At 42.3% G+C, this 11935-nt stretch overlaps 1 protein-coding gene across 3 annotated transcripts; it reads right to left on the bottom strand.

Annotated features, from left to right (window-relative positions):
• Positions 1–578: 578 nt before the first annotated feature.
• On the bottom strand, positions 579–1747 carry LOC131264338 (uncharacterized). 3 transcript variants are annotated; one of them, XM_058266640.1, is made up of 6 exons: positions 1701–1747; positions 1570–1584; positions 1327–1498; positions 1158–1231; positions 926–1073; positions 579–825 (listed from the first exon to the last, which is right to left on the bottom strand). In XM_058266640.1, the coding sequence occupies exons 3-6, from the start codon at positions 1436–1438 to the stop codon at positions 725–727; spliced, it is 435 nt and encodes a 144-aa protein (XP_058122623.1). In that variant the 5' UTR covers positions 1439–1498; positions 1570–1584; positions 1701–1747; the 3' UTR covers positions 579–724. The 3 variants fall into 3 exon arrangements, with proteins under 3 accessions (XP_058122623.1, XP_058122624.1, XP_058122625.1); XM_058266641.1 differs by having other exon boundaries at positions 1660–1714; XM_058266642.1 differs by having other exon boundaries at positions 1327–1584; positions 1660–1716.
• Between the last annotated feature and the right edge of the window lie 10188 nt (positions 1748–11935).

The following is an 11935-nucleotide window of genomic DNA, read 5'->3' on the forward strand; positions in this document are numbered from 1 at the left end:
AGGACGATTTGCTCGAAATTGCCTAGCGGGTGGTAGAAAACTCTTGACAGCACTAGTAAAGCCCCTCGTTTTGACATTTAATAATTGACGGATTAAGAAGAAGCGAAGAAAACTGAAACAAATGCGTGTCCACCTAGCGCACTACTTTTTCCGTATCACCGAGGAATTCATGATAAAACGAGGCGTCCGACTTTTAGTGCCTGGCTCGAAAACAAGACTTTTTTCATTCGTGTCCCATTATTTCCGCATTTGGAGTTTTTTTTGTTTCTTTTTTTTGCATATTCGCAAAGAACAAAGGTTGGAGAAGTCCCTTGTGCAGTTTCATGTCGCTAGATGCTTCGAAGAAGAAGATAACTTAACTCAAAATAAAAAGATTGTTCTATTTTCAAGTGTCCGACTTTGAATGCCTGGTACTGTATATATAACGTAAACATCAGCTTTTGCCTCAAATACTTTCGCATTCCATAAATGGTGTTTTCGTCGCTTTTAATAAAATTCTTTCACAAGCCTAGCACAACGTTCAGCTCCTCCTGTGTGTACAATGATTTACAACCCTTTGATAGTTTTTCTTCATCGATGCTCTTTATTTCCAGCTATGTTTTACGCCAAAATATGCATCAAAATCGTTTGGCATGTCGTCAAACTGAGTAACGTCAACTGAGCAGGCTTCAGAACACAAGACGTTACGGTTCTGCTGATGAGTCTCGAATCATTGTATTCTATGTTAAACTGGCAGGTTCTTTACTGTTCCGGCATTCGGCATCGAATCATTTAAAAATGATTCGCGCAACTGACTCATGACATGCCAGTAGTAAACTTCAAAAGCTTTTTGAGAAGGAAGATGCAGACGAATGGAAAGAGAAGAAAGAATTATCTCGTTCAATTGCTGCTATTTATGCAATAGCTGCAATATATCTTCACTTACCATTGCAGATGAGCGCGAACAAAATAAAAAACACTCCAGACCAGTGTATTGTGATTACGACCACAACGCCAACAACGAACACAGCTATTGTGCCTATCACAGCGAAAGCTAGGAACACCATAGATATAAGAATGCAGAGCGGATTTCGCTGTTGGTGGAAGAGCATTTGATCGATTAAAAATTTGTGAAAATTTTCCAAACGAAACGGTTAAACTATAGTTGCAGGAACTACCTTGAGGAAGCCATACCAGTAGAGAATCACCCATGCCAAGGCAACAAGAAATGTGGCAACACCAGTCGACGTTTCTATATATTTGGTTTTGGAAAAACACCCTCCGTTAAAAGTCGAACGAACAGAAACTTCGTTTTTGCTCTCTAAATCGCTTTTTTGTGGCACTTACCATGCTCATTATGATAAGATCCGCCTAACGAACCAATACATGCTAGTGTCAAAAGAACGCCTACGATGCTGGCATGTACTTCAATGCTTTTGGATAAATCACAAAGCGACATCGTGTTGTTATCAGGCCGAAATTGTCCCGTATTCTGAGCTTCTGTAGTCGTATTCGATTACTATAATTTTCCTCGGGAGACTGGTAGTAACGGAAATTATCAAACAGGCTTCAAGGGAGCTGTGAACTCACTATTGTGGGGTAACACTGGGTCAAACGAATAATAGATTGTGTCAAAGAAATGGATAAACAACAACTGTGAGGATCATGTGTATCCCTCACCTTAAAGAATTGGAATAATTATGTGAATGATTCCAACTTACATCCGAACTCTGTGACTTCTTGTAGCGAACTGATCAGCAAATGTATGCTGCCTTCCTTGGGTAGCACTACAACCGCTAAGCCTTTTTTATCACGCGAAGCTGCACGAGATTTGTCTATTGTCGAAGTGGCACCAACCCAATCAGCCAACATGAACGTAATTCACCCGCACACACCCTGAAAAAGAAGCATCTATAAGAGTTGCTATAGCATAGGCACTCGACTTTGCTGTACACATCACTTTTATGCCACCGCGTGATCGCCGCTGTGTCTGCGCTCTTGTTCGTTCCGTTTTTTTGGTCGCTCGCGTTGGGAGTCGAACACTTTTCAAAGTATGAAAAATAATACACGCATGACTAGAGCCTTCGTCTGGATTGCATGGTATGGAAACGAGTTTTTTTTTCAATTTTGCGCATGATCAAAACGTAGAAAATTCTACGCTGTCTTTGACGTCGACTGCTTTCTACCAGGATGCATCAAAGCGGACTTTTTCATCTTTATTCGTGCACAAAACTGCTGTGGTTGACACCATTGTTGGTGAATGTGTCAATAGATCTCATCAGCTGTATAGCAAAGATCTTTTCGTTCACGCGTTAGCATTAAAGGTCTGCGTTAGTGTGCTCCAGTTACGTCTTTTTTGACCTCGTTTCTTATCGTTTTCCGTCATTTACTGCATCATGTCATCTGCGAAGATGGAAAACAGCCAAGGCAGCTGCTTAGCGCGTGTTTCACTGCGTTGATCGGCGACACAAGAGGATCCCGTACTAGACACATATAGGTAGCGCCAGAATGAACTTGTGTACTTTGAAGCTTTATGAAATCAAACCGGAAATAATTCGATTTCCATATTCGTCAGATGTCAGGGCCCGAGTGCGTACTGAGTCCTCTCCTTTTCCTTCTGTTTATAAACGATGTTTGGCCAATCCTTCACCGGGATAGACATCTCCTTTATGCAGATGATCTTACATTTTCATTCCCTATCGCTACTCTTACCAACTGTGCGGATCTTCTATGTGTTTTTTTTCTAACTAATCCCTGTGCCCTGAAAAATGTTCTGTCATATCTTTCTCCTGTTCCAAAACTCTTAGTTGTGAGACTTATTCTTTGTGTGGTTGCCTACTTCAACGTGTGGAGTATATCCGTGACCTCGGTGTCATTATTAACTCTAGGCTCTCTTTCAATCTGTACCACGAAATGGTTTTAAGCAAATGTTTTAAAACTCTAGACCTGATCAGACATTTGTCTCATTTGAGGGCCCTTTACTGTGCCCTCGTTTGTCCTTGTAGCGTAGTGGAATTGTCCGATCAAGCGCGAAGGTAGTTTGACCGAGTGCGTCAGTCGTTTCCAACGCGAACACCTTTTACTCTTTACTTGACTCCTTCGGTTTTAGTATCAACGTGTTCGGTCCGAGCCGTGACTATGCCGACACCGGAGAAAACAACGTGTGATGCTAAGACCTGGACTTGAAGATAACCGAGAATTCGTTCCGCGACGTGACTATGCCGAAAACAGAGGGAGATTCCAACAACTATTATTAAGTCTTTCGGACATGGTTAGGAAGCTGGCTTTCGGTGCGATCGGTCCACGCCGTGACTACCCCGACAACGGAGAAATCGCGACCGAGTATGGGATACAACTTGCGGATCTTCCGAGAGTTTGGTCCGTGCCGTGACTATGCCGACGCCGGAGGAAACGCTCTTAAAATTTCCTAAGTCCTTAGGGTAAGGTTTTTCGGATTGCTGAAAAGGCAAACAATTATTAAGGCGAAACTTCCTTTCCTCACAAGTGTCGAGGTTGAGAAGATGAGAACATCCACGAGCCTCGTACCAAGACGGTCAAGGTGACCGCCTTGGATAGATTTCCATGAAAGTCTAATTTTATTCAAAATTTCTCCGTCTTATATACCTAAATGGTTTCTATACACTAAAGAGCGCGAGCGAGATAGAAGATCTCGCTCCAGAATCCAGATTTGTTCGCATCCAGATTGTTCGTTCTAACATATTCGCATTTTTTCTGTTGAACTTGAAATCGAACAGTGCCATTTGTGACTACATTGTTGTTTAGGCTTAGATGCTTATGTTTTGGCCTAACTCACTGACTTTCGCATGATTTGGTCATGCGCTTGGACCATTATCTCGATCGAGTAAACAACTGAAGATTGTTTACAAGCGCGACGTTTATCAACGCGTTCTTGCTACGTTCGATCGTTCGTTCTTTCTACAATGTTGTAATGTTGGAATTCGGTTATCTGGATTTCATTTCGCGTTCGCATACGTGGTGTCTCGACTTTGTGGCCTTAAGCGATCTCGTTTTCCCTGTCTTTTGCTCCCACGCTTTGAGCGAGCCATGTTTTGATTTAATTATTAATGTTTGTCGCGCCATACGTGTAGCGCTGTCGTTGCACGCACGCTTCTACAACTCGTTCTCGATTGCATTGTATCCGGGAAGTCAAGTGTATTTTGGTCTACGATTGTACTTGGTACAGATAATAACAATCGTTGCCTTTACCGTAATTTACATGCGAGTTTGCATTGGTGCAAAGACGAGATCGACGAATAGCTGTTTCTATGCTTTGCGTTTATCCTAACTTTACTCGTGGTTGTTCTGTGTTAGGCCAACAAACCATTTCTGGCCAATTCAAGCATTTTATGGCCATCTTTGTTGGTTATTTGTTCCTTCCTTTACTTTCACTTTGCTTGTCTGTGTAGTCTGTGTATAGATTTTATATTTTGAAATGCCAATTCGAGAACCGATTTTTTAACTCGAACAAGACCTATCGTCCGTCTGTAACAGTCCTTTTGTGGAATATCCCAGTGTAGTTAAGAACTCTGCGGGTGTTGGTTGATGTGCTAGGTTTGAGAGGATCCAGAGGACATTTACTCGCCTTACTTTTTCTCGTTTGTACGGGGGATCTGACTTGCAGAACATAGGTGTATAATGCCTCGTACATGGCAGGAATTTTCCCGGGTGAGATTGATGCTGCAGCGTTACTTACCCGCGTTGATTTCTATGAGCCTTCCCGTTCCCTTCGTCTTGTGAACCTCTTTTTGTTGATTCGCATCGTACTGGCTTCGGAAAGAACGATCCTTTCCTTGCTTCGATGCGCCGCGTCAACCTTCCCTTTCCAATTTCAGTGCCTTCTTTCTGTTTCCTGTCAAATTATCTCTTGTTGTTGGTTCTCACATGTCTCTTGTTTATAGCCGGAATTAGAATTCAATTTTGTAGTCCTTGTTTTTTGTAATTTAACTTTATGTTTTGTTCAGCCCATACACGCAGACAAAATATGACAAATACAATTAAAAAGTTAAAATAATTGCATGAGTCAACGGCTGGTACAAAATATTCAATATTTTTGTTACTCGCTTTGCCTCCACTATCTTCCACTGGTTGTCATAGACTAAGGATGGATCGCAGACGCTCCATGAATACTCTGGCTTCGTTCGATTCGGATTCATTCGTCCTTCACTAATACCTTCAAATTTGACAGCAATTATTAAAGAATCGCCAATGCTGGCCTTCATGACGATGCCGCGTTTGCGTTCATGATGAAGAAAAACCAAAAGAACTGCATACGATAAGGCGCTGAAAAACTTGTTAGTTGTTCAAATGCTATGTAATAAATAGATATCTTTGTTGAACGAATCGTAAATGATGTTTGATGGAAACTATGTATTATTTTTACTTGATTCTTAACACTCTGACGTCCGGGTACATCTATAGATGTAATGGCTCCGTTTCAGTTTGCATCCGATCACATCATTTTGGTGTGCAGTCAACGCTGTCTCCTGACACCCCCCACAGACTACTGGATGTAAACAAATATCAAATGGAAAGTAAACAAATTTCGCAGGGCGCGTTGCTGTTCGTTCGTAAATTCTAATAAAGATTGAAAAACAATGATCAAACAGGGTGGCCAGATACGGAGGAACTAGTGCAAACGCGCCGTTCGTTAAGCGTTGCGACTGTGAATTGTGCGGACGTCAAAGTGTTAAGAATCGCATACCAGGGTATGTTATGCTTCTATTATAATCAATAGTTCCGCACCTGCATTTTATGTGAATGTATTCTTTGAAATGTCCGAGAAAAGTTGTTAACTTTAATTTTACTATTTCTTATGCGCAAAAACTTTACTGTATGGATTACACCATGTAATTACCTACAGGAATGAATGTGTGGCGGCCTCGCTTAACGTTTGCGTTGTCGAAACGTTACTTAATGCAATAGTACACGTCATCTGCAGAAAAAAGTGGACAACTAAAACACGCTTGTAGTGAAATAATATCGAAATAGACTACAAACAAATATTCGATCTGAGTTCAATACAACAAATATGATCTTTAGTTATCCGTGATCTTAGTATTGAATCATTTGTAAAAAACGTTGTTCAGAACAAGAGGCTGTATCCTCAAAATCGAAAAAATGTTCGCTGCTGATTGAATTTATTAAATTGGAATACTTCCGTTAAGTTTTCCATAGAATGCACTTAAGCGAGTTCGTGTAAATTTCTCCTTACGATCTGTTTTCGAAATCATTTTCACTCATTGGAAACGGTGAGAAGTAAAAACTCCTTCGTAAGCGCATTGAAGATATGCAATCGTTTTCAAAATTTTAACAAAATCGTATCAAGCTTATTGAAATCTGTAATTTCATTTAGAATCTTGTAGTTTTCCCGCTTTGTTTTCTATGCACACTGCTTATTTGATTGTCACAAAAAAAAAAATCCTTGCTCTTGTCTACCGTCATATGTTGGTGTGATATGGATCAATGGTGAGTATGTATTTCTTATAGAACTTTTACACTACACTATGTATTCGCTGTCAGGTATACTGAATCATCATCTTATACTTTGTTTCACTGGAAATTGATTATATAATGATAACGTTTACCGAAACAAATAGCATTCAGCTAATGAACAGTTGGAAATGATTCATAGCCAATCTTTGAGGGATTATATAATAAACCAAAAATTTAAAAGTGTAAGTCATGATTGATTTTTAAGTTAAAAGTACACTGATAAGAACCTATTTTCATGAATCCAATCAATGCTACGTTTTGGCCCACAAAACTACCGTACCTGAGCATACAAATCTTTGAAATTCCAATATATATTGTGAACGAAAAACCAAGTTTTACATAGTTTAGCACTTGCGCTATGATAAAGTAGCAGTGTATTTGTGATTAGTCTCAAGCACAAATAACGCAAAATGTTATCACCGTTGCCATAGGAGTATCCCGGTGGACCGTTGAAAGGGTCTTAAAAAGGTTACATAACTATCATCAAAGGTATCTAATGGGCACCAGAGGTCAGTTTGGACTCTGATGGTTTTTGCTTCAGTAAAAAAGAAGATTAGAGAAAGAGAGAAATTTATCCAAGTTACATTTTTAGGACCTGCAGTATATTCCGAAAGCCTATATAGACTATAATGGCCACAAATAGCAACTCAATCGAAGATTTATTTGCTTAAAAACATTGACAAATATTTCCCTTTAAAATAAATTTTAAAAAACTACACCCAACAATTTTTGAGGATATTTCAATTTTGGTTATTGCTAAATGGTGCCAACATTATCACACATACGGTATTTTGAGAGTCAACTCTCAAGGTCAACTGAGTTTGACATCACTGGTATAAGGGAACGAATCAACGTATTTAGGTCACCCACGCCACGTAAGTAGTGTTGTGTCAAGTAGCTCTTTTCATTGAGCAGAATAGAGCCTGCTCGCTCAATTAGATGAGCAGAGCGAGCCACCTAGCTCAGCTGCTCAGCTTGTTACTGAGCTGAGCTGTTGTTACTGAGGTGGCTCACCTACTGAGCTTGCTCACCTACTGAGGTGGCTCACCTACTGAGGTGGCTCACCTACTGAGGTGGCTCACCTACTGAGGTGGCTCACCTACTGAGGTGGCTCACCTACTGAGGTGGCTCACCTACTGGTGGCTCATCAAACTCAGTTGTGCGGTGGCTCAGTAAACTCAATTGTGCGGTGGCTCATCAAACTCAATTGTACTGGTGGCTCTTTAAACTCATTTGTACCGGTGGCTCAGTAAACACAGTATGTTTTATGTCCATGAACCGACAATTGAGTAACATTGTAAAACTGATAAGTTAGATGGTCAAACATGTTCGTTTAATGCGGTTGGTAACACGTTACCCGCCATGTCAGTCCCTGGGGACTGACCGTTTCCGTTGGGTGAAGTTTTCGTTCACGCCACGTAGGTCCCTTGGGACTGACAAATCTATAAGTCGTGGCGGTCGATCAGTGTCGGTCCGCCAGTGTCGGTCCGCCAGTGTCGGTCCGCCAGTGTCGGTCCGCCAGTGTCGGTCTTAGGCAAAGTTGAAGGGTAAGACTTTCCCCTTCGTGTCCTCCTTCTTGTCTCTCCTTAGTTTTTGCAGGCCGTTTGCTCTGAGCGAGGCGCGGATATCGCGGCGCGTTTGGGTTATGTTTCTTTTATTTTTATTCTCTTTGTCGCACTTGTACGGATTGCATGCGCGTATGTGTGATTGTGCATGGGTCTATTGGACCCGTTAGTTTTTTTGGGTTATGTTTTTTTTTTTGTTTTTATTCTCTTCGTCGCACTGGTACGCATTGCGTGCGCGTATGTGTGATTGTTTACGGGTTTATTGGAACGTTTGTACCAGCTTTGTTTCTATAAACTGCGGTTACTTTTTCGTCTCGTTTGCGTTTGAAGCTTATTCGTGTTATTGCTATTTTTTAATATATTTGTGCAGCAGAAGCATGTAGCGGAAAGCATGACAGTAAAAATAAGGATGTTTTATATTAATGATTTGGCTCTAATTAACGTCGCTACACATCTTCTTCTTCTTGGCGTAACGACCTCTTGGTCATGCCTGCCCGTTAAGGGCTTACGAGACTTGTTTCCCTGTTGTACGTACGTGGATAGTCAGTCCTCTCGTACAGGGTAGGGTCCGGTCTCGGTTGGGATTCGAACCCACGCCGTCGAGGTGGTGAGCCCCGGCGCTCATGGGCCGATTTTCTAACCGGCGCTACCGCTCGGCTGTCGCGGCACATCTGTACGGATTTTTACGAAAAATAATCAATAAGGTCCGAGGCATGTAAAATTACACTGGGCCCAAAGTTAATCCGGACGCTCAAAAATGAACATCCGTCCGATTTCGTTTCCGTTTGTAGGTGTAGGGAAATTCTTTACTTAATCGAATTTCAATTCGTCAGGAAAAACACCTTTATCTGTTATCTTATGCCCTAAATTAGTTACGACTGATTTGAAAAATTTACATTTACTGGGGTTTAACCGGATTAACTTTGGGCCCAGTGTAATTTTACATGCCTCGGACCTTATTGATTATTTTTCGTAAAAATCCGTACAGATGTGTAGCGACGTTAATTAGAGCCAAATCATTAATATAAAACATCCTTATTTTTACTGTCATGCTTTCCGCTACATGCTTCTGCTGCACAAATATATTAAAAAATAGCAATAACACGAATAAGCTTCAAACGCAAACGAGACGAAAAAGTAACCGCAGTTTATAGAAACAAAGCTGGTACAAACGTTCCAATAAACCCGTAAACAATCACACATACGCGCACGCAATGCGTACCAGTGCGACGAAGAGAATAAAAACAAAAAAAAAAACATAACCCAAAAAAACTAACGGGTCCAATAGACCCATGCACAATCACACATACGCGCATGCAATCCGTACAAGTGCGACAAAGAGAATAAAAATAAAAGAAACATAACCCAAACGCGCCGCGATATCCGCGCCTCGCTCAGAGCAAACGGCCTGCAAAAACTAAGGAGAGACAAGAAGGAGGACACGAAGGGGAAAGTCTTACCCTTCAACTTTGCCTAAGACCGACACTGGCGGACCGACACTGGCGGACCGACACTGGCGGACCGACACTGGCGGACCGACACTGATCGACCGCCACGACTTATAGATTTGTCAGTCCCAAGGGACCTACGTGGCGTGAACGAAAACTTCACCCAACGGAAACGGTCAGTCCCCAGGGACTGACATGGCGGTTAACGTGTTACCAACCGCATTAAACGAACATGTTTGACCATCTTACTTATCAGTTTTACAATGTTACTCAATTGTCGGTTCATGGACATAAAACATACTGTGTTTACTGAGCCACCGGTACAAATGAGTTTAAAGAGCCACCAGTACAATTGAGTTTGATGAGCCACCGCACAATTGAGTTTGCTGAGCCACCAGCACAACTGAGTTTACTGAGCCACCGCACAACTGAGTTTGATGAGCCACCAGTAGGTGAGCCACCTCAGTAGGTGAGCCACCTCAGTAGGTGAGCCACCTCAGTAGGTGAGCCACCTCAGTAGGTGAGCCACCTCAGTAGGTGAGCCACCTCAGTAGGTGAGCTACCTCAGTAGGTGAGCAAGCTCAGTTGGTGAGCCACCTCAGTTTTTGTTTCAGAGAGGTAGCTCTCTGCTCAGTGAGGTGAGCAGAGCGGCTCAGGTAGCTCTTTTGCTCACTACACAACACTACACGTAAGACCCCGCGAAAATCTTGACATCATCCAGGATACACGAGACACACGCGAAGTTCTAGTTCGAAGAACACTGTGGAGCACACAATCAACTTAGAGGTTCCAGGAACTGTTCGATAACGGCCCATACTTCTACGAACGAACGGTTCCATCGACTTACACATTTCACGAACGAACACTTGCCAACGGCCCATACTTCTAAGAACGAACGCTTGCCATCTGACGTCTAGTTCTGGAAACATCGTTTGCCGGCGCACTCCAGGAAACATCCGCTTGCCAGCAACACCTATGGAAATCTATACCGCACCATTAGCAGTTCGATGAAAAGCGGTTAAGGATATTGTTTACGGTTCTATACGTGAGTCAGGAAAATGATGCTACGCAGCTCTCCTACGTGTAAGCCGCAAGCCTTGCCGCCAAAGAAACAACGTAAGACGAGAGTAGATTCTCCTACAGAAAAAGGTGAACGATTATCGGTGGCTGCCGCGAATTCGGAATGCGTCTCTGTCGATATTTATCAACAGGTATGCCTACCGTTCCCGGTGATGGATGCACGCAACCTGCATTCATTTTTTTAGGTTCTCGAACATTGGTTTGTAGCGACGGGCCCTACGCGATGGGCACCCTCCCACTAACTGATAAGGTTGACGCTATCAGTGCCCAACGCCCGGAAACGGTCATGGACTTGAAACTTTTCCCTCCATGATTAATTTCTACAGACGTATGAAACAAGCTACGTCATCATAACATTCAGTTTGCTGAGTAAACGAGCCCAAAGATCCTCCACAACAAGACCCTCACTCGGCTGTCCGTGGGTTACTCTCATATATGACGGAATTCCGTCCTCGTTATCAGCGTAGCTCGTCATCACCGTTCGCAACGATGTATCGATGGCTGCCCATGTCGCAGCGGTAGCGCGAGGAAAGACCACGCCACGCAGTTGTGGGATCGAATCTAGAGTTTGGCACCCTTCGGTATTACGAACGGCTGACCACCGATTTATAATATATCGTCTTTCGGCTGCACCAGTTCATTGAATAGAGGTCTTGATCTTGGAGGCAGAATCATAGTGCCTTTGGGATTTTACAAGCTAGCTGTATCCTTTACTGGCAATCAGATGATCCGGATTCACCAGTTCTGTTTAATGAGCCGTCGGAATACACCGAAGCGGATTTTGAGCCTTCGTGGGCTTTGAAGCTTTATATACTTTTCAGAAATCCTTCGGTTTCAGTCTCGAGGCTAGAGCAGCCTATAGAAGGAAAGTCTGGCCGTTTTGGGACCGCGTTACAGTGTTGATTATTCGTGATAATATGGATCTGCTATTACCTAGAGACCGAACTGCCTCTTGATGAATAGTGACGAACTGTATTGATTAAGAAGTTAACTTATAAATAATTATTTCAAATGCGGTCTGCGATCTCTTTGTGTTTGTCATGGGTCCAGGTAGACCACGATGAAAGCTCCGAGTTACTTTGTCGTTAAGTATCGATTCTTCTTAAGTCTTTAACTCCTTAACTATCGGATAGATTCAACGATTAACCGAACTATCGGATGCATTCACTCATGTTATAAGCAAACCAGAACAATCGAATGTGCGAGTAGACGTTGTGAACTCTTTTGAATTAAGTTTCTTTTTCCGTGGGTTCATAATGATTCCCTACGGGTCGCGTGTAATTGAATCTTTCACCAGCCTAGCACTACGTTCAGTTCGTTATTGTACAATGATTATTCAACTTTGATAGT

This window comes from Anopheles coustani, chromosome 2, assembly GCF_943734705.1.
Source record: "Anopheles coustani chromosome 2, idAnoCousDA_361_x.2, whole genome shotgun sequence".
In the NCBI taxonomy this organism is placed as follows: Eukaryota; Metazoa; Arthropoda; class Insecta; order Diptera; family Culicidae; genus Anopheles; species Anopheles coustani.